At 41.0% G+C, this 23,684-nt stretch overlaps 1 protein-coding gene across 1 annotated transcript in view; it reads right to left on the bottom strand.

Annotated features, from left to right (window-relative positions):
* The window catches only part of ADAMTS19 (ADAM metallopeptidase with thrombospondin type 1 motif 19), a 179,871-nt gene that overhangs the window by 146,868 nt on the left and 9,319 nt on the right, over nucleotides 1-23,684 (bottom strand). The window contains exon 3 of the mRNA XM_015426577.1: nucleotides 1,127-1,292. Within this exon, the coding sequence (XP_015282063.1) occupies nucleotides 1,127-1,292 (166 nt within the window). The remainder of the gene's footprint in view (nucleotides 1-1,126; nucleotides 1,293-23,684) is intronic.

Genomic DNA, 23,684 nt, shown 5'->3' with positions numbered 1-23,684 from the left:
AGCTCTACAGTACCATCCTATGCCTAGTCAGAAATAAGCCCCACTATTTTCAATTTTGCTCAGGGCTCTTTTTGTAGAAAAAGCCCAGCAGGTACTCATTAGCATAATAGGCCACACCCAACAGCAGGAACTCATTAGCATATTGGGCCACACCCCCGACAGCACAGCTCATTAGCACATTAGGCCGCACTCACATGTTACCAGAAGTGTGGTTATCCAGCCACACCCACCTTTTGCTTGTTATTCTGTTTACCTTGTTTGTTGTCAAAACCCAGGGCTTTTTTTGTCGCAGGAACTCCTTTGCATGTTAGACTACACACCCCTAATGTAGCCAATCCTAATGAGTTTCTGCTGTTGGGTGTGGCCTATTATGCTAATGAGTTCCTGCTGGGCGTGGCCAACTTGGGAGCCAGCTGGAACTCTGTTCCTGTGCATTTCTGCCCAAAACCAGCCGTTTATGCTTATTCCCTTGTAGGTGATTTAGAATTTATGTTCAGCTTCAGAGGTTCCTGCAGAAACCAGTAGGTTATATATGGACCACACTTGATCATGGTCCCTACAGCTAGCCTTCTACATGTTGAACAGAAGATCATAACAGACCTGATGTGCATAAAGCTGTAGGCTTTGATCTTGACCCACTTCTGAAACTAAGAAAATGACGATGAAGAAACATGCCATAACTAAGGCAAAGGGGAAATTAATGTTCAATGCAGAAGGAAGAATGATCCTATTCAAATTAGGGAACCTAATTTTAGGAATCTATTAGGAATCTCAGTTTAAAACACATTTACCTGGAATGTTTTCTGTCTTCAACTAAGTTTATTTCCAAGTAAAGCAGTATTTGGCCATTATTTTTAAACAGGGACAGAAGTTCTTAGTGCCTGGCACCAAAAGTAAGTTCAATTGGTTTCACTGAAACTTACTTTTAAAAAGTGTGTTTAAGACAAGAGTCCTATCCACAGAGAACTAAACCAATGAAGTTAATTTACACAGGACTCAGTGCTTGCCCTTTTAAGTATGAGGACTCAGGGAACAAGAAGATTGATTTGAGATTAAGAAAAAATGTAACTTTATTCTTTCAAAGAGTACCTACTGATTTAAAACATTTTAGCAGATATTACATTACCAGTAAGAACAGCACAGTACTGACTGTGAGAAGTTGGCTTTTCAATTATTCTTTCATGTATGGACCTTTTACGTCTGTATACACGGTGTGCATGACCTGTCACAGCTAAAGTATGATTGAGTGGTTCAATAAATATGAAGTCCTCGTTTATCTGCAAAAAGCCCATCTGCAGAAGAAAACAAAATGAACAAATATGGTATGTTATTTAAAGACGATCTACCATGCAACATACAAAAATCTTTAAATTACTTCTTAATATTAAAATCTGTATTCTGATTCTACTTATCGCAACACAGCAACAGTAAATGCTCACAAAGAGTCCTTTCCTGCTTTATCAATACAGCACTGCAGACCATGATGTTGTACAGGCAGGAAGAGCAGTGCAGGTGTAAGACAACAATGCCTATATGTTTCAGGAAAGATGACCATTCTGTTTTATCAGTCCCTTTATTTCAAAATACTAAAATAAACTTCATTTACTTTGACTTAACTGCATGGGTGAATGGCTGCATGCCAAGCAGATGCATAGTGAAATATCTGCTTAAAGATATTCAGGATGTCATTGAAATATGTACACCCCAACCTATACATTAGTTTTAGAATACAAGTTATCATGCCTTTTTTAAAAATAAGGGGGGGAAATATTTTTATAGTTTGTATAGAACAGAGCTAAGGGCACTTCAAATGTTACTTTTCATCCTGCATGGAAAAAATCTCTGTGTGGGAAAACACAGATGTATATCAGACTGTCTGAAATACAACAGATATGCTTTTTCAGCTGTAAGTGCAGAGCTAAAGATGTCCATGTGTGCATCAGTTATTCAAATTCATGTGATTGTGACAGAAAAATAATGCCATACCTTAGTGACAGTACACTTCACTGATACATTACATATAATCTCTGGTACTAAAAGTATTTTTATGTAAGAAACAAGAACTTTTGACACAGTCTTCAGTTGTTAACATTTACATATACTTTCAAGGACTCTGGGTGTGCACTGTTTTCGATTAAAAATCTGTGATCTTTAAAGGTAGACTAAACACTAACCTTTCATTTGTCAACCAGTTTAAACCATGAAAGTGCCTTTTGTGCAAGATCATTGCCTCCCTTTGGGTCATTTCTAAAACAAAAATGTACATTTATGGAATACATTTTTATAAGTGTAAGCCCTGGTCAGTCTCCTTTGAACTTAAATCTGAGATTTAAGAGCAAAAGTACTATAAATACAGCAAAGAACACAGTACAGGACATTCTTATCTACACTCTTGCAATGAAACCCACTGAGTTCTGCTTCTGGGTGTTAGGGGACCATCACAAATGGCCTGACAGTGAAATGGGGATCCACAATGGGAAGAAGGGATAAGCTTAAATTGCCTCTATTCCTTTATCAACATGTGTCACTCTGCTAGACTAAGTGCTGTTTCACCAGTGGAAGAAGACCTTTGGATCCAACCCTAAAGGGATCAGTTTTTGTTAAGTCGCTTACTTAACAAAGTAGTCGGAGAGTGATTCAGCAACGATTCAGCTTTATTTAACAACTCGTAACACAACTCCAACACGGATCAACTATGATAGCCAGAACAGCTTTTACATTGAAGCTGTTCCACTTTCAAACACTCCCGGCTAATGTAGCCACGCCCTACTATACAATACCAACCAATAAGATTGTATACATAAAGTCCAATCACAGACGTTCCCGCTCAGGGAGCTTGATGGCATGTGATTGGTTGGTTCTTCCTGGGCTACCAATAGGATTGGAGGAATTAGGATCCTAGCCCAGGATGAAGCTTGACATGGAACTTCAATTAGGTGTTTCACATACAGTCATGTATTACAATGGCAGCTATTAAATACATCACAGTTTTCCTGATCTTAAACAAAACTGGGTACTATTGTTCCAACTCTGGTAGTTCTCTGGACAGTAACAGGTTTGTGCACGGGAGACTTGGTTCAATCCTCTAGGCAGGCATGATGAAAGTCACTAGGTAGTATTAGACAAATCAGCTGCCTTAAGCTGTCTCATGGAATTGCCTTAAAACACACTGCATTGGACAATGTATTATCAAGGAACTAGGTTTCTTCAAGTGATTTCTCACATGGTGTAACAGTCTTCATCAAAAGATGCACATATACAGGCAACCAACTTAGTGCCTGTAATACAATGCATCTGTTTTCACTGCTTACATTGTTAGGTGTAAGCTGCCACCAACACAGGTAGAACTACAATCTTTATGCAAGCATACCTTAATCGAGCTTTGTAGAATGAGGACTTACTATCTCAGTGCCTGCTACCTAGTTTGCTCTAGCTGAGCACATGCAGTAGTTATGAATGGGAGGTTGCTCTGATGCAAAAATAATATAAACATACTTGCTGCAAAGCATAATCAACTCCCTGACTCCACTAAAATAGTAGTTTTTAGTACAGTGCATGACTGGGGGAGGGGGGACAGGACAGAGGTCGTGAAGTATTAGCTAGCCGTATCTTCTCTCTGGTGGGAGATCCTGCTTTACCTCTGAGGTGCTAACAGTGAACACAGGGAGAGGCTGTGGGCCTGGGTGCAGCAGTAGTGAAAACGGGGTGTTGTGTACTAGCTGAACCACACACACGGTCGGAGAACAGGGAGAGGGGCCTGGCTGTGCAGTGAAGGGCTCCAGAAGAGCCTCTGGGGCTGGCTGCATCACTGGTGGACACTGGGAGCCACTCTAGGCTCCAAGTGGCTCCCATGTACCATCGCTATTGCCACATGCAGGTGGTAGGGCTTGCAGTTGCAATGGGGGGGAGAGAGAATGATGGGATTCCCCCCCCGAACAAGTTTCGCAGGCCTCCCACTTGAGTGGCTCAGAGACAATCACAGAGATGAGATTCCCCCTTGGCGAGTATACAGGCCCCCACGTGAAGTATATAGATACAAAGTTTGTAAATCTGATATGGTAAAATAGTAAGAAAATGGGCTGTAATTTGATATTTATAGACGTTGGAGCCCATCAATTCTCTTCCACAACTACAATCCAAGTAGGTAAGCTATTGTTCCATATGTCGGGAGAGTATAGTGCCTTTTAGCTGGAGTTGTTTGGACATCCTCAGCAACAGTAGTTTGGGGTGGAGTGGGTGGAGTTCCTGTTCTCCATTGCTGGTTGTGTTTGAGATAATAAAGTAGTTATGCTTAAGACCTATTGAGCCTCATCCTTACTACTACCAGACATAGCAGCTATTAATTTGCATAAATTATTTTTAGCACAACAATTCAATTGTATTTCAGCAGAAGTTGGATATCTTTGATGCAAGATATAATGCAAGCTTTAGCTTGCTTTTCATCAAAATCACATGATTTAGATTATATTTACTATCGCTGCTGGTAGCTTTAACTCTGTGTACAGAATTAATAAATACAACTATTTACTGAACTTCAGCACTGGACTCACAGCAGGATAGCAGGAATAATTGCTTAGTATGATTCCATAACCCTGTTAATTCATTCATTTGGTAAGATTACTTAGCAAAGAGGAACACTGTCAGTTTGAAACCTCGTTTCAATCATTAATTTGATATACACTGAACTTAGCCTTGAATTTTTTTTGTTTGAGTTGTTCTGTTTTTTAAAAAAAACTTTGTAACATTTTGATGTTATCACATTCAGTGAAAAACACAGACAGCAGGGGTCTTACCAGTGTTCCCTCTAAGCTGTGCTAGGGTGTGCTGGTACACAAGTTGGTAGCCCATAGCATACAGCTGTTTGCCTTAGTGCAGAAGCCCTAGTCTTAAAGAACATACAAGATTTGGGGATGGAGCCCAGGGAGGAGAGGAAAGCAGGGATTCAAAGCCACACAGCCCCACCCCAAAGCAGCCACTTTCTGTTTTCTGCAGATCAGTTATAACTCCCAGGAAACTCCACACACACACCCCCGGGGTTGCATGAGCAGAGTAGGAGGCACTTCCAAAAGGCTCCAAAACCCAGCTGGGGCTCACCCAGTGCTGGTAGAGGGAGACATTGCCGAGCCGCCAGTGCCCAGCCACTCCTGCATCTCTCAGGGCCTGCAGAGGTACTGGGTGGACCCCCTGGCTGGGCCATGGCAGGTCCTGCCAGCATGCACTCCATCTTCCTACCCTCAGCCAATGCTGCCTCTTGTGAGACTTCCTGGCTGGCAGCCCAAGGCCTTCCCTCCCTCCATCCTTGCGCCACCAGCTGGGAAGTCTCGCAAGAGGCATCACTGTTGGTGGCGGTGGTCAAGGGTGGCATGACAGCCCCAGAGAGAGTGTTTGGAGCTCTTGGCCTTCGGTTTTCGGGAACCGGGTCCCCCTCCCCCAACTCTGAATCCTGATTCCAATTAAGACAGGTTAGTAAAAAAGTGTAGCAACCAAACACTGGTGGGGGCCTTTTAAATGAAGAAAACCATTGCTTCTGTTCCCTTTCACAGCAGTTTCTCATACCTTCAAAATGGGATTAGATGCTGGACCTTCAAAATATTAAAGCAGTGGTGTGGTGAGGAAAGCCAGTGTGTCAGAAAAAGTGTGGTGTGTGCGTGCATGCAAGTGTGTGCGTTTGCATGCAGTAATAAAATAGAATTTCAATCTCACCCTCACCAACAAAAGATTCTGCTAAATCCACTAGAGTATCAGGTTCCATATTTCCTTTGCCCCCTCCCAAACCTGATCAAATTCTGTAGAGTCTTTGCAACTTAAATGCTTAAGAATATTTACTTAGTCAGTACATTTTAATCTTGCCTTTCTTCCAGGAATCTCAGGGCAGCATACATCATCCTCCCATGATCCTCATTTTTATCCTCATAACAGCCCTGTGAAGTAGGTTAGGCTGAGAAAGAATTACTTTTTAATATTAAATATTATTAAATATTAATATTTAATACCTTCCAACTTTCCAGGTATATTAGACAACAGAAACAGTTCTTAATAGGGTGTAGTATGGTAATTGGTAAGGGAAGGGGGAAGACAGGGGCTCATTTAAGGTATGGGATATTGGGTGCAGCAACCCAATGCAGATACTGGAAAACAACAGACAATGGGAGAGACAAAAGATGGACTAGCATCAGAATAAAGGAAGGAATAATCATCTCATGTCCAAAACAGTTGCTCAACAGAGTCGCTGGCAACCATGCTTATGGGGTGTGTGTGTGGGAACAGGGCACTCATGCTGTCCCCCAAGGAGAGCATTTCTGGGGTCATTTGTGGCTATAGCAGGAGAGGAGAATCAAGAAAGTTAGGTTTGGAGAGCAGAAATCCTTTTCACCCATGGATGAGCTCAGGTGGATCCAAGCCCTTTGTTGTCTTCAAATTCCATAAAATAGGCTAAGATATTTTCTTCTTCAACCATCAAACAGATAAATATAGACCTTTCACTCTGCAGTTCTTTACTTATATACTCTTCATGTTGTTTGGTGTACCTGTTAAAGAAATCACTAATGCCATTAATGTGATCTGTGCAAAAAGCCAAACATATCAGAATAATGAAAAATAATAAATGAAATCTAAATATAGTTGTGCCTTATTATATTCCCTTTAAAAATCCAAACTTGAAATACTTAATAACTGAGAATGTCTGTGAATGTGCACATATGTGTGGAATAGGGGAAGGATGCAAGTTTTCCAATATTAGCCCCCTTAGACTTGACAGAATGCAATCCCAGGCAGCTACTCATGGGCATGTAGGGCTGCCACCAGCAGGCTCTGAGAAGCGACAAGAGAAAAATATTATTATTTTTTTAGTCTGTGTCATCCGCACTCTGACATCATTTCTGGAGAAAACCTGGAGGTGACATTAAGTAACTCTAGAAATCACTGGAAACTCTATGGTTTTACCACAGAATTTCTGGCAGAGCTACCTTATGTCACTTCCAGGTAGGGCTGCCAAGTGGGGGCAGGGGGCGGGGAAACCCCAGTTTGGAGGCCCGATTTCCGCCGTGGCGAAATCGGGCCCCGGGGGGAACTCTGCCCCCCGAAGCTGCGTCACCAGAGGTGACGCATGACGTAGAGCACGTTGGGGGTGTGGCCCAAATTGTCGGGGGCCACGCCCCCAACGTGCTCTACGTTGTGCATCACTTCCTGTGATGTTCTGGCGGCACGCGCGTCCCAATTCAGCTCCCGGATCGAGAAGACGCTCCCCCCGCCGGTGAGTCAAAAAAACTTGGCAACCCTACTTCCAGGTCTTCCCTGGAAGTGATATCACACCTCACACAGCACCACACCCCTCCACATCCACAGTCCCCAAACTTCTGCCAGTTGCTAGGCATGGCCTGATAACCCTAGGCACAAGAGACTGTTGTACAGGAAGCGATTATGTGAAACTTGCAAGTGCAGAACACTGTATATGGCCCTTAGAATCCCAGTCAACAAGGATTGTTAGTTCATTACAACAACCTGCTGATTCATTGTGGAAAATATAAAGCCACTATCTAGTCAAAGTCTAATTTGAAATGCTATTGATTTCAATGAGATGGGGTTAAGAACATGCTCAAAAAGCCCTTTTTTAAAAATGCTCCCATTGTGGGGCGAAGATGACCCAAACAGATGAACATGACTTGTTCCTGTTCTGCTTGGGTGAAGGACACAATGTCCCTATGTGTAAGGCCTGCCAATGCTTCACTCCCAAGGCTAGGGGAGATGGATTGTCTAAATTGAAGGCAGCATTGTGGGAGAAAGCTCTGAAGGTGCAAAAAGAACACAAACACAAAGCTTTCTTCACCTAACCTAGAAGGTCGCTCCCTACCTTGATCTGGCTAATCTAAACATTTGGATCCATGCCATGGTGACCTTGAGACTAGATTATTGTAATGCCCTTTACATGGGTCTCCCCTTGAAGTCAACTTGAAAACTCCAGCTGGTACAGAATACAGCAGCTCAGTTACTACTGGAAGCTGGCAAAGTATGAATTTTACACCCATTCTTCAGTGATTCCATTGGTTACCTATCAGATACCCGGTTAAAATTCAAGGTACTGTTTAGTTCATTTATTTAATTAATTGATTTATATCTCGCCCTTCCCACCTGGGCAGGCTCAGGATGACTTATATAGTATGTATAAAACAACTAAAACAATAAATTTTTAAAAATCATATCAATATCATTATAAAAGCATACCATAAAGTGCTAGTGTAGTTCGTATAAACGATGGTGGACATTAGCAGCATCCAGCATCGGCATACAGTCAGCTAACATCATAGTTTATTGGGTGTGGCTCTCTAATCAAAGGCCTGGTGGAAGAGCTCCGTCTTGCAGGCCTTCGGAACTATAAAAGGTCTCGCAGGACTCTGACGTCCTCCGGGAGCTCATTCCACCAGTGCAGAGCCACCACTGAGAAAGCCCTGGCCCTCGTCACAGCCAGCAGGCTTCTCTGTGGCCCGGATTTTGGGACCCCGATCATAGTGCTCTCTGGGGAATGTGTGGGGAAAGGCAGTCCCTTAGCTATGTAGGCCCCTGACCATATAGGGCTTTAAAGGTAAGAACCAGTACTTTGAACCGAATTCGGTACACCATAGGCAGCCAGTGCAGAGCTTATAGCGCAGGCTGGATGTGCTCCCACATGGGGAGGCCCAACAACAGCCTGGCCACTGCATTCTGCACCAGCTGCAGCTTCTGGATTTGGGACAAGGGCAGCCTCTTGTAGAGAGCATTACAGTAATCCAATCTCGAGGTGACCATTGCATGGATCACTGTTGCCAGGTCATTGCGTTCGAGGAAGGGAACCAACTGCCTAATCAGCCAAAAATGATAAAAGGCTGACTTTGCTGTGGCTGCTACCTGGGCCTCCATCGCTAAGGAGGCATCGAGGAGCACTCCCAAACTCCTGGTGCTGGCCTTCAGGGTTGGGGAAAGCACAAGGAGAGCAACTGCAAGGCAGACCCCTAGATCCCAGTGTCGGCGAGGTGGTGGATCAGTAGTTGGTAGTTGACCGCCCCAATCCAGATGTCTCCAAATATCATCTGTGAGGGTGATGAGTGCTGTCTCCATTCCATGGCCTGGTCAGAAGCTGGACTGAAAGGCATCTTATGCAGAGGTGTCATCCAAAAAGCCCTGCAACTTAATCGCCACCGCCTTCTCAATTAATTTGCCCAAATAGGTCAAATTGGAAACTGGCTGATAATTAGCCAATTCAACCAGGTCCAAGGATGTTTTTTTAAAGAGAGGGCGTACCACTGCCTCCTTGAGTGTCCCAGGGAACAGCCCCTCAGAAAGGGACTTGTTGATAATTTCCCTTAGGGCACCTTATAACCCATCGCGGCCAGCTTTAATTAGCCATGACGGGCACGGGTCAAGACTGCAAGTGGTCAGGCAAACAGTTGAGAGCAATTTGTCAACCTCCTCTAGGCTGAGTGGACTGAAATAATCCAAAACTGAACCCACAATGCTGGAAGAAATGTGGAAACATAGGCTCGTATTTCCACTGTTGGTGGGAGTGCCCCGTCATACATGCATTCTGGGAAGAAGTTTTGGGAATAATAAGCGATATTACTTCGCTAGAGCTACCAGCTTGTCCTAAATTGGTGCTCTTTGATAGACTTGAGGCAGTCACAGCAACTAGGGCCCAGAAAGAGCTTATTTTGAAACTTTTGGCGGCAGCTCGTCTAACCATAGCGGCTGGATGGAAAGACAGCTCTCCCCCCCCAGATACGAACATGGTACGACAAAACATGGGATCTATTTATCTTAGATAAGCTGACACAGGTCACTCAAGTTACAGCAGCTGACACATCAAAGGCTTATGAGCGATTTGTTGCACTTTGGTATACGGTACTTCAGTATGTGTCAGAAAAGAACATACTTACTTCAAATGTCGCTTATGTCCCATGGATACACTTTTAGTTTTATTTCTAACTAAGATTATAGGATATTATACATTGGCTCGAACACCACTATGGAAGCTGGTTTTGTTGCTTCATTTACTAGTTTATAGATAAGAGGGTTGCAAGAAAGGTAAACGTTTTGGGATCAGAGGGGTTTATAAGCATTTGTTTGGCTTACCACTTGCTGTAATGACAGATTTTTATGAATTGTAGGAGACTGCTGTTATGCTGCTTTGTTCTTTTTAATAAAAATTATTTTTTAAAAAAGAAGAAGATGTGCATGGAGCCTTGAATTCCCTTACTGTCTCAACTGTGGCGGGAAGGTCATGGTAGAACCACAAGACTTTATCTGTGAAATAGATAGCAAAGGCCTCACAGCCAATCTCCAATTTCTTAGCATTTGGTATGCCCTGTGGCAGTGATAGACCAAATTGTTCTAAATAATTGGGCTGGGCAAGAGCTCGCAGATCCAATCGTGACCACATAGTAATCTCTTTTAGCGACTTTGACTGCCATCTCATAGGATCTCATAAACATCCTATAGGATGCTCTTGTAGCATCATCACGGACATGCCAGCACTGTCTCTCTAGCCATCTGAGCCCTCACTTCATCCCATCCCCAGGAGCACTGGTATCCCGTGCCCCGCCATTGCCAGTTAATGGTCTTCACTAAGCCACAGACTACTAATAGGCTGTCTCACAGCTGGAATGTCAATAAGGATGCTACTAACAATAGCAGTTCTCCCAGTGCTATGGTCCTAGGTAATCTCAGCAGTACTAATCTATCCTAACTGATAGTTTAACTTTCAGATAATCTAACAATTTGGTATAAAATACTCTAATTCATCTGGCCAGTGAAATAAATAAAGGCCAGTAGTGTTAGCACAACTTACACTACGATTCTATACCCTATACATACCCTGTTACCCTATACAAAGCCATTCATGGCCTTGGACCCTTGTATCTCCAGGACCACCTCTCCCGTTCTGTTCTGCCATGACAGCTTTCTTCATCTGCCTATACATATGTACATGTCTACATGCTCTTTCTAAAAATGCCACCCTAAAAATGGGTAAGATCGATAGCTCCCTGTACATGTGTATTCCCTGTTCTAGCCCCTTCCTGGTTGAATGGCCTGCCAAAGGAGGTCAGAAAGGCTCTCACCACTTCTGTTATTCTGCAAACAGTGTACAACAGAATTGTTCAGAAGGGCATTTTTTATAAATGGAATAGGGATATGGTGTAATGGAACATTTCAGGCAGGTGCTTTTATAAATGGCATAGAATTGTAGTCTATACCACTCTTTAGTATAGGTATTATCTTGTTACTGCATCAACTCTTGCTTTTATAATGCCAATTGTTTTGTATTGTTTGATACACTACATCTGTTTTTAACTTCTGTAATCCCAGTCCTATTGCATTGTTTATTGGATTTTAATGATATTTGACTGCATTGTTTTTATAGCATGTAATTAGCCCTGAGCCTAAGTGAAAAAAGTTATCAGTAAAGTAAAGTAATAAAACCTCTGAAGTGCCACTTATACCATGTTAAAGCTGCTTCCTATCCCCTTCTGCCCAGTGCACACTCTTCTCCTATACCTACTGTGGTAAGCAGAACTATAATGTTATATATCCTATACCTTGATTGCCTAGTGAAGTTCATATAAAAGCCCTGAAGAGAGCCAAGAAATTATTTCCTCTTCAGTCCACTAGTGACAGCACTAAAGTTGTACCTCTATATCTAACAGCCAGTTAGTTTAGCATTTTTCTTTCTTGTTTTTTTTTAACAGAATGAATATTGTATAACATTTTGCATTACAAACTGGATTGTTCCGCATCTAAGGAAATCTGGAATTAGTAATTCACCATTCATTAAATAGCACTTCTAGCGACACATGCAGTTTTTACACTGTGCTACAGTGTATGTTCTGTGCTAGGTCTCAAATAAGAGCATAATCTGCAGGCCAGCTATAGTTCCAGGAACTACGGTACCTGGCTTCTCCCAAGAGGTGCCCCACCAAGCAGTGCTGGCCTGACTTGACCCAGCTTTGCTTTGAAGATCTGGTGAGAGTCCAAGGTAGCACAGCTGAGGTCATTAAATAAGTACATGCAAGCACTGGAAGATAGTTACTTTTCAAAAAATGAAGTCACTTAGTAAGTTGGCTTTGGGCACATTTCTACATTTTTTGGATATAAAACTCATTCAGAAAATAGTTTTGACTTACGTACTAGTTGACCCAAGAAAAATATTGTGTAATATACAGCATGTGCCCCAAAATTTACTTTTTCAGCTACCTACAAAGAGATGTGCCATTAGCAACTTAAAGGCTGTGAAATATAAATAATGCTGTAACTCCGTAGCTCTATAACTATTTGGGGAAATATTTTAAAAGTTCTTTACTTCCAGATAGGGTTTTTTGCAAATTTTAGAGAAGGCAAGAACATACAAACAGTCATACTAGATGATGGCAAGTCTATCCAGCATTCTGGTTCACACATTGCCAACTACATGAACTACATGCTTCAGCAACTCCTATCAGCAGAGCACTGAGCTCAAAGTCTCCCCCTGCTGTTGCTCCCTAGTATTGTATTCAGAGGGGTACAGCCTCTGAAAATAGAGATTTCTTATTAACCTGTCATTCATGAATTTATCCAGGATCCTCTCAGACAATCTAAACTACTGACCACCATTCATCACATGGTCTGTGATTATCACCCCCTTCTCACCACAAACAGCACAAAAGATCTGTGATGGTGTATAAGAAATTGCAGAATTTTAACCAAGTGGGTCAGTTCTGGGCTGTATTTTAAAACTGCCCAGGTAAGGATCTTCATGGAAGATGTGGTCCTACATTATGACAAATATGCAGAAATACATGTAAGTGATGTCAGCCGTACATACCCAAGAGCAAAGAAATGGGGATTTCCTTACATCTTGCCTTCAGTATGAATCACTTTCACCTTGTTCTTATAAGATGATACAAGACTTGTGAAGTGTTTGTGGTGGGGGGGGGGAAGAAAAGTAAGAAGCCAGTTTCTCAGATCAGCAATATATAAACACATATAAGGACACAAAATCACTCAAATCAAAGAAAAATTAGTTTTATTTATTTATTTACTGTATTAAACCTCCCACACACACACTGCTTAATTTTATTATGGTTATTTCAGTTTAGCACCTATACACTAGGACTCTGATAAAAGACACCAACCACATGAATGTGCAATAATTGGAAGTTTCACTTTTTAGAAGTGTAAGCAAATATTATTTTTTGTGTTAGTTTGTCTCTCAATCTGAATCTTAATTACTCAGAACAGGCAACTTGAACTACAGGAAAAATTGTACTTTTCCCAATTTCACATTAAAAAATCCTATAAAATCTGGCAACTCCACAAATTTAACAGCAATGAACTGCACTTACTTAAGTGTCACCAGTCAGCCAACTACAAAGAGCAGGATATAGTCATTAGAAATTCCACTAGCTCTCTTTAGCATCACAGCCACTGTCAACAACACTCCTGTTCTACATGGTTCCACAGGCATGCAATGAACAAAGGCTAAAAAAGTGTAACTGCTTTGTTTTAAATCATTCCAGGTCTTTACATCATCCCAGCTGCCAGTGCACTCTCCACCCACCCTTAATTACCCTGTGACTTTTGTTCAGTGCAGAAACTATTGATGTTGTCACCGGATCTCATTCTGACTTTCAGTTGGTGTAAACCAGGATTAAACCTCTTGCAGTCATCATCAGGACGGATTTGTTTATACGATCAAAGATTCAGAAGGTGTTTCTGGCATGGTAGATACCAAACAGAGGCAGCTGGACATAGTGAAAGGCCACCTTTCCACTACAAGCAGGGACAGAAAGGGCAAAAAACTGAACCTTAACACTTTCAGAACCTAACAAAGGTTAGTAAAATGTGAAGGGGCCAGTATTAAAAACTAAATGTAAAAGATATATAGAAAAAGCTACATGTACAAATTTAAAACATATATAAGGGCCCATTCACATCAAATATATAAATGACATAGCAATACACACGGGCTTTAAAAGCCTGACCTGATGCGTTTCAGCCTGCATAGGCCTTCCTCAGAGGTCAAACAATTGAGTGGCAAGATAGCTGGCTGGGAAAAAGGAGGCTTTTGAAGACCCCCCCCTTTTGCTTCCCCAGCCAGCCTGCCAAGGTGGGTGGGGGAGGGGGAAGCGAAGAGATCTCTGCGATCTCTCCATTCTATGCTATGGGCCATAGAATAGAATGGAGAGATCGTGCCGCCGCGCGACTCGAGAGAATGGTTTTTAAACTTTAAAACCCTTCTCAGATCTTTCCATTGTATTCTATGGGGCCATAGAATAAAAAAGGAGATATCACGCCGCTACTTTGGCGCTACTCTAGACAGAAGGTGCTTGGCGGCAGGGAGCTGGGGGCTCCAGCGCCGGGGCGAGTACCGTGGTGGCAGCGGGAGGGGGCAGCCTCTGAAGGCCTTTCTCAGGCCCTGCACTCTGACACCGGGCCCAAGAAACATGGTGGCAGCAGGGGGTGGCAGAGGGGCGGGGAAGGGGCAGTGGTGGTGGGGAGGTGGCCCCTGAAGGCCTTTCTCAGGCCCTGCACTCTGGCGCCGGGCCCAAGAAACGCGGTGGCGGCGGGGGGCAGCAGGGGGAGGGGCAGTGGCGGGGGAAGGAGGCAGCCTCTGAAGGCCTTTCTCAGGCCATGCGCTCTGGCACCGGGCTGAGAAACGTGGCGACAGCTGGAAGGGGGGCGCCCGGCCTCAGCAGGCTTTTCTGCGAGCCTTAACTTACCTTCCATCTGTCACCTCGTGGCCCGACTAATTGCTGATGGGAGAAAGGGGCGGGGCTTGGTCATGTGCCCGCCCCCTGAGCTCCTCACTCCCGGAGCGCTGCTCCGGTGCATTCCAGGGCCGAGCGCTGCTCTGGTGCATTCCGGGGCCAACCGACTCCTGCACACAGGGAACCCAGAAGGACTTGTAGGGGAAGCACATATCCCCTGTATCCCTCTCCCCACACTATTTCTTCTTTCCCTTTTCCTGGCTTCCCTCATACCCTCTCCTCCCCTCCATCTCTTTCAGTCCTTCCAACCTACCATTCTTCCCTGCCCCCTTAGAATCATAGAATTACAGAATCACAGAATCATAGAGTTGGAAGGGACCTTCAGGGTCATCTAGTTCCACAATGCAGGAAATTCACAATTACCTTCCTCTCCACACCCACAGTGACCACTATTCCAAGCCCAGAAGATGACAAAAAAACCCTCCAGGACTGCTTCCTGACCTTAGTCTTTGGCTTTATTTATTATTTATTTATACCCTGCCTTTCCCCTCTATAGGAACCTAAAGCAGATTACATTGTTCTCCTCTCCTCCATTTTCTTCGTCACAACAACTCTACAAGGTAAGTTATGCCGCCAGTGAGTAAGTGACCCATATCTATTCATGACAGAGGGGGATTCAAACCTAGGTCTCCTAGATCCTATACCACGGTGACTGCTATTGAGTACTAGTGAGCCAGCATGTGGTCCATGGCAAAGCCTGGAAGAACGTTCATTAGTAAATCACTTGGTAGCTGCTGCTGGCCCTGGCCCTGAGCAGTCCTCCCCTGGTGGGGAAGGCAGCAAGGGCAGCTTGCAAGGCCAAAACACCCTTGGAAATGTGTTTCAGTGACAGAAACCAAGCCTTGAAGGCTATCAACATTGTTGTGGTTGCCTAGCAACCCCAACAGCCACTGAATTTGAGAGACCATCCATTTGTTAAAGCAACAGGCACTGCTTCTTTCATTCTGGGAAATTTGTAAAAAAAACAACAACCCAGCATTCACATTTTTCTGCAAATGTGGGGATTTTCTCAAAGTTATAGAAAGATCTGACTTGTCTGTTCATAGTTGCAGTTTCCAGCTTTATCCATAGATTGAGCCACATGAATTAGATATGTTGATGCATTGCTTTTAAGTTGATTTTTAATATCTTTTAAGTTGTTCACCACCTTGAGAGCCCTAATTGTGTGGAAAGACAGGATAAAAATGTTTTCAATAAATAAATTCTCTCTCTCTTCAGCACCCACATTACTTCTAGCTGGAGGATTTTTGTTACCATGTGTGGATTACACGCAATCAACACAGATGAGGGCTAGTGCTTCTACAGCAAAGCAAAAAACAACAACAAACCCCTGACTTTTTTGGCTGCTCCCCCTAGATCCTAAGGAACATCAATGTACAATCACAAATTTAAATGAAAGCACTCTATGAAGGCTAGTAATGTGGGAATCTATACTTTTCCTCTCATATACCCTCCTGGCCTCAAAACCTATTTGGTTTTTTTACGCTACCCTAAAGCACATTTTTAAAAAATCTATTTCACTTTAAACATTTGAAGGAAAACAAAAAATTCAAAAGGGAGAAGCATTTTGCCACTCCCCTGCAAGCTTCCTCCTTCCAAAGCAAAAACAACTCTTACTTTTAAAATAAGTGATGGAGTAAATGGTGGCAGGAAAAGCTTACTAAGACATACCCCATGCTGTCAGACATCATGCTAGGATCATGGGATTTGTATTTTTTTCTATCTTCTGAACTGGGTCAGGAGTCAGAGGAAAAACTACAATCCCATTCTCCCTGGTCATCATTTCCTGTCAAGAAGAATGAAAGTGTAGTTTTCTTCTGTCTTTCAATATACTTCAAAAGCCTTAGAAAATCACAAATCCCATGGTGCTGGGAAGAATAATTCTCCAGAGGATGTTTAAGAGTGTCATTTCCAACTCAAGAGTCCTCAACACATGGTGTTTGTGTCTAGAGAGTCCTCCCATGCTTCAGGTGGACCAGTACAGAGGGCTGGCTGGTGGCATGGATTAACTCCACTTTGAGGCAGACATGGACTCAAAAAGGATTCTCATCCAACTCAAAATGAAGTGAGTTGTTTTTCTCAATTGGGAATTTGTATTAAAAAGACAACCCAATCTGAAATTTGCTTCCTTCTTTAGTGAAGGTAGGCCTCCATGGAAGCAATGGAGAAGAGAATGACAGAGGCAATACAAGCCATGGGGGAGCAGATAGAAAAAACATTGGGGGACCAACTGGAGAAGCAAACTCAGATTCATCTGAAACATCTAGAAGAAGTCCAAGAGAAGAACATAACAGCATTGAAGGAATTGGTTACTACAGAAATAACTTCAATCAAGCAAGAAATGGAAGGAGTTAAGAAGGATGTTCAAGCAAATGCAACCAAGACTACAGAGACAGAGGAGAAGATACAAAAAATAGAAGAGAAACAAGATTCTTTGACTCAACAAATTACAAGATCAGAGACAATGATGGAGTTCAGAAGGATGCAGACTCATCTGAGATTCAGAGGCATTAAGGAAACAGAGAATGAGAACTTAAAAGAAAAAATGATGGAAGTGATAACGGCTTTTCTGGGCGAGGAGGAAGGGTCAATGGACTCAGACTTTGATTTGATTTATAGAGTGAACTCCAGAATTGCAGAAAAGAAGAATTTACCAAGGGATGTAATTGTACAATTTGTAACAAGATCAATAACAGAGGAGATATTCAAGAAGCAATTCAACGTCCCTTTTGTAATAGAGGGAAACAAAATTATGGTGATGAGAGAACTCCCAAGAACAATACTGCAAGACAGGAAAAGGTATAAATCCTTGGCGGACAAACTCAGAGCTTTGAGCATCAGATATAGATGGGAGATTCCACAAGGTTTATCCTTTACGTATCAAGGTGGGAGGATTCAGATCAGATCGATGATGGACTTTTATAAATTTAAGGCGGACAATGCGGACGTCTTTGGAGAACTTTAAAATAAAACGCATAATGGAGTACAAATTGTTGTCATGGAATGTTAATGGATTAAATTCACCAAACAAGAGGAAAAGAATCAATCATTGGATACAGAAACAGAAATGCAACGTGATATGCTTGCAAGAAACACATATTAGAAAACAGGATATAAAATATTTAAAGAATGCTTTATTTGGAATTGAATTTTGTTCTGCGGCCTCAAACAAGAAAAAAGGAGTTGTGACATATGTGAAGAAGGAGTTACAACCTACAGAAATTTTTAAGGACATAGATGGCAGATACGTGGGTGTGGAATTAATGATTCAGCAGAAAAAAACATTGTTGATCAACGTGTACGCACCCAATGGAGCAAAGGAAAAATTTTTTAAGGATATAACTGACCAATTACAACAATTGACTTATGAGCAAGTTATTATGGCCGGAGACTTTAATGGGACAATAGATCGTCTAGACAGAAAACCACAAAAGGACAACGAATTCAGCGGAAAATTGCCAAAGAATTTTTTTGAATTAGTTAAGCAAGAAAAATTAGAAGATGTTTGGAGGAAATGGAACCCGATGCAGAAAGACTTTACTTTTTATTCCAATAGACATTGCTCTTTTTCCAGAATTGATATGATTTGGATGTCTGAAGAATTATCAATGAAAACACATAAGACTGAAATTTTGCCAAGATGTAATTCAGATCACAATCCGGTGGTATGGAGTTCCACAGAAAGGAAAAAACCCTTTCTGTGGAGGATTAATGAAGACTTGTTGGATAAGAAAACGGTAATTGAGATGTTAAAGGAAGAAACGAAACAATTCTTTCAACAAAATTTAAATAAAGAAACACCGATACAGATTGTATGGGATGCTTATAAAGCGGTGATGAGAGGAATTCTCATCTCGCAAAACGTGAAGCAAAAAAAGGAAAAACTTCAAAAACAAACAGAAGTGTTAGAAAAAATTGCTCAGAAAGAAAAGGAATTAAAAAAGAAGCCTGGAAAAAAGCAAATTATTAAAGAATTAAAGTTGCTGAAGGAACAACTGAATGAGACTTGGAATCAGGAAATGTATTGGAATTTAAAGAAGTTACAACAGAAATCTTTTGAAGGGGCGAACAAACCGGGAAAATACTTAGCTTGGCAACTTAAGGCTAGAAGAGAGAGAAGAATGATAACCAAAATAATAGAAGATGGAAAAGAGTTCGTTGATCCTAATGGAATAAAGAGATGTTTCTTCAAGTATTATGCTAAACTATTCCAAACAACTAGAGTTGATCTTGAGAAGATTAAAACATATTTAAAGGAGATTCCACTACCAAAAATAAGTAAGGAATACAAAGATTTATTAAATGGTCCAATTCAAAAAGAAGAAGTGATGAAGGCAATAGAAGAGACAAAGTTGGGGAAGGCGCCTGGGCCGGACGGATTTACAGCGAAATTCTACAAAAAGATGAAAGAAGAAATTTCCCCGGTCCTGGAAGCTTTAACCAACGAAATAAGAGAAAACAAAAAGGTGCCGGACTCATGGAAAGAAGCAATTATTTCTTTGATTCCAAAGGAAGGACAAGATTCAACAAATGTAAAGAACTACAGGCCAATATCTCTTTTGAACAACGATTATAAAATCTTTGCAAAAATTATTGCAGAAAGGGTGAAAAACTATTTACAAACGGTAATTTCTGAAGATCAAGCGGGCTTTTTACCCAAAAGGCAGATTAGAGACAATGTAAGAATAGTAATGGACGCAATTGAATATTATGAAAAGCACCCAGAAAAAGAAGTAGCTTTTCTGTTTGTTGATGCAGAAAAAGCTTTTGACAATCTTAATTGGAATTTTATGCACCAGATGATGGAAAAGATTGAAGCGGGACAACATTTTAGAAATTGTATTGAAGCTATCTATTCTGAACAAAGAGCTAAAATAAATGTGAATAAAGAACTGACAGATAACTTCAAAGTACAGAAAGGAACAAGGCAAGGTTGTCCGTTATCACCGTTATTATTTATCTGGGTATTGGAAATACTTTTACAAAAAATACAGTACGATCAAGAAATAAAGGGCTTGACACATAAAGGACACCAATACAAATATCGAGCATTTGCAGACGATGTAATGTTTATGGTGGAAAACCCAACAGAAAAATTGACATTGCTTTTTCAAAAAATAAAGGAGTTTGGAGAATTGGCCGGCTTTTACGTAAATAAGAATAAAACAAAACTTATATGTAAAAACATGATCAAACAAAAACAAGTGGAACTACAAGAACTGGTACAATGTGAAGTAGTTAAAAAAACAAAATACCTTGGAATTGAATTAACGGCAAAAAATATAGACCTATATAAGAATAATTATGAGAAATTATGGACTAAGCTGACTCAAGATTTTAAGAAATGGGATAAAATGAACTTATCACTGATGGGAAGAATATCAGTTATAAAAATGAATGTCCTACCACGTTTGATGTTCCTGTTCCAAACAATACCAATTCTGCATAAAACGGATTTGTTGGCCAAGTGGCAACAAGAGTTGTCAAAATTTGTTTGGGCAGGCAAGAAACCAAGGATCAAAATGAAAATACTTTGTGATGCCAAAGAAAGAGGAGGTCTACAAATGCCAAATCTTAGACTATATTATGAAGCGGTTTGTCTAACATGGATGGATCAATGGGTGAAGCTTGAAAATGACAGATTGTTGGGGTTGGAAGGGCATGATTGTAGATTTGGCTGGCATGCATATTTATGGTATGACAAGATAAAAATGGACAGTTTTTTTAAACTTCACTTGGTGAGAAAAGCTTTGTATATGGTATGGACAAGATATAAGAAGTACCAGAGTGACTTAAGACCATTGTGGATTGTACCAGTAGAAGTGTTGATATCTTACTCAAGACAGCGAGGTAGAGACTGGTTGCCATATAGAGATTTAATTAAAAAAGAGGGAACAGAGTGGGTAATGAAAAAGCAGAATGAAATTGAATATGAATATGAGTGGTTGAAATATATGCAGATTTATGATCTTTTTAGATCTGACAAAAAAAACTATGGTTTTAGAGAGGAAAAAAATGAAATTGAAAAGGTTTGGGAGAGTGGAGGAGGAAAAAATATTTCTAAAATGTATAAGGTGTTGTTAAAATGGTATACTGAAGATGAAACTGTTAAAGAACAAATGTTAAAATGGGCTATTAATATGAATAAGGAAGTGGCTATGGAAACCTGGGAATATTTGTGGAAAAATTCTATTAAGATCTCGACATGTACTAATGTTAAAGAAAATTGTTATAAGATGATGTATAGGTGGTACATGACACCTAAGAAGATTGCAAATATGAATCAAAATATGTCAAACAAATGCTGGAAATGTAAGAGGCATGAGGGCTCATTTTATCATATGTGGTGGACTTGTGAGAAAGCTGTAGACTTTTGGACAAAAGTCCACAATGAAATGCAAAAAATACTGAAATGTTCTTTTAAAAAAGCACCGGAAATTCTGCTTTTGGGACTCAAAATGGAAGAAGTCAATACGACTAAAAAAACTTTACTCTGGTACCTGATAGTGACAGCGAGAATGATTTATGCTCAGTTTTGGAAGACAGAAAAGGTACCAGAGGTTGAAGAATGGATACAAAAAGTTCTGTTCATGGCACAAATGGATAAGATTACAAAAAAACTGAATAACAAAGAAGACGATGAGTTTTTTGGAGAATGGAATGATTTTAAAATTTATCTGGAAAAGAACTGGGATGTGAAACAAAACTTAATATGTTTAGATCAATATTAAGTCAAACGATGTTATCTTTAGATTGTAATGATGAAAAACTGATATTGTTGATGATATGAAGTAATTTGGAGCAGGGGTGGAAGCATTGTGGGAAGCCATTGGAGGGAGGGGAGGAACTGGGAATGGGGTAGACAATTGATAGAATGAAATGTTTTATATGTTGTATTCCTGAGAAAATAAAATTTGTTTACCAAAAAAAAAGAAACATTAAGAGATACTAACAAAAGGTATGCAGGTGACACACTTTGTTGCCCTGTCTGTATAAACAATGCCTTTAACAACATCATAAAGAAGTTCTCTTAAAGGACCATAGCTTTCTTTTATCAAGTAAATTTTGTTTACCAAAAAAAAAAGAAACATTAAGAGATACTAACAAAAGGTATGCAGGTGACACACTTTGTTGCCCTGTCTGTATAAACAATGCCTTTAACAACATCATAAAGAAGTTCTCTTAAAGGACCATAGCTTTCTTTTATCAAGTAAATGTCTCAGGGTTCATTTTCCAAGGTCACATATGACACCATCAGTTATATACTGTTCTCATGGAAGTCACAAATGCAAAGTTTCTGTGTATAATCTTTCAAAATGCATTTAGAATGTACATCACATATTAATGCATTTGTGGAATACAGCTGCACAGGAGATCCTAAGGAACATCAATGTACAATCACAAATTTAAATGAAAGCACTCTATGAAATTTGTAAAAAAAACAACAACCCAGCATTCACATTTTTCTGCAAATGTGGGGATTTTCTCAAAGTTATAGAAAGATCTGACTTGTCTGTTCATAGTTGCAGTTTCCAGCTTTATCCATAGATTGAGCCACATGAATTAGATATGTTGATGCATTGCTTTTAAGTTGATTTTTAATATCTTTTAAGTTGTTCACCACCTTGAGAGCCCTAATTGTGTGGAAAGACAGGATAAAAATGTTTTCAATAAATAAATTCTCTCTCTCTTCAGCACCCACATTACTTCTAGCTGGAGGATTTTTGTTACCATGTGTGGATTACATGCAATCAACACAGATGAGGGCTAGTGCTTCTACAGCAAAGCAAAAAAAAAAAAACCCTGACTTTTTTTGGCTGCTCATCTAAAATGTCCCCAAACATCCATGCAAACAAAGCAACATGGACTCTCTCAAGAAGCAAGGAGTGGTAAATTATCCAATTTAACAGAAACATTAAGAGATACTGGGGCTTCCGGTCTGGCTAAGATGGAGGACTGAAGCGTTTCGCGATCGTGCGAAGCGAGCGACGGCCACTTTTGACAGTTTGGGCAATACACAGCCCAACGCATCACTCCCCAGCGAGGGGGGGGGACAAGCAGGCAGCAGCGCCCTAGAGGGAGTGTGAGGTTGGCGTAATCCAGCTTCGGAAGAAGCTGAATTGGGCTTTGACCTCCTCCCACGAAGAAGGCAAGTGCCAAGCAACTCTATAGTGGCCGATCGAGCCGGATTACCGGCATAAATTCTTCGTCAGCAGACTTCTTTGAAGAAGGACAACAACTGTGAGTTAAAAGAAACAATGCGAAACCCGTTTTGAACGTGCTAGATAACAAAAACGTGCCGCTTACCTGAACTGAGTTTGGAGTCAATTTGAATTAAGCGGTTGAGCGGAAAATGAATAGTAAATCCCAGAAATCCGATTCCGGAGAGAAAAAAGTTGATTGAAGCCTTTAAAAACTGTAAAAACGCTTATTGTTTAACATTCCTGTGGTGAAGATGGAGCCGTGTGCGCAACTGTAAAATCGAAACTCACGAACAATAGCGTGGGAAGAGCAGGCTGGTGTCACAAAGAAAGAGGTCCGTGTGAAACATCCAGGAAGTTGAATTCCTAGACGGGCATTAGCGAAAGGAAGACAGTGGAACTTTTAAAGGTGCCGGACCGGAAGTGAGTTTTATGCGGAAGGAAGGGCCTGCAAAATACCAATCTGACCTACTCTACATGAAATTACCATAGAGAAGTTGCGCCCGACATTTTGAGGAGGACTTCAACTAAATTTGCTTTTTTAATATATTTCTAAGGGTCTTTGGAAAGCGTAAACAGAGAGGCATGGAGGACTAAATCTTATCATCTAGAAGAGTGCTTTATTTTGCGAATCTGTGAATTGGAAAGAAATCGCCAAGACGGAGACCAGGAGAGGCAAGAAAAGAGCCGACTCAGACCCAGAACTTAAACC

The sequence above is a fragment of the Gekko japonicus genome, unplaced genomic scaffold (genome assembly GCF_001447785.1).
Source record: "Gekko japonicus isolate JY-2015 unplaced genomic scaffold, Gekko_japonicus_V1.1 scaffold1511, whole genome shotgun sequence".
Classification (NCBI taxonomy): Eukaryota; Metazoa; Chordata; class Lepidosauria; order Squamata; family Gekkonidae; genus Gekko; species Gekko japonicus.
Note: the sequence above shows the minus strand (reverse complement) of the source record. Positions and strands in the feature narration are given on the sequence as shown.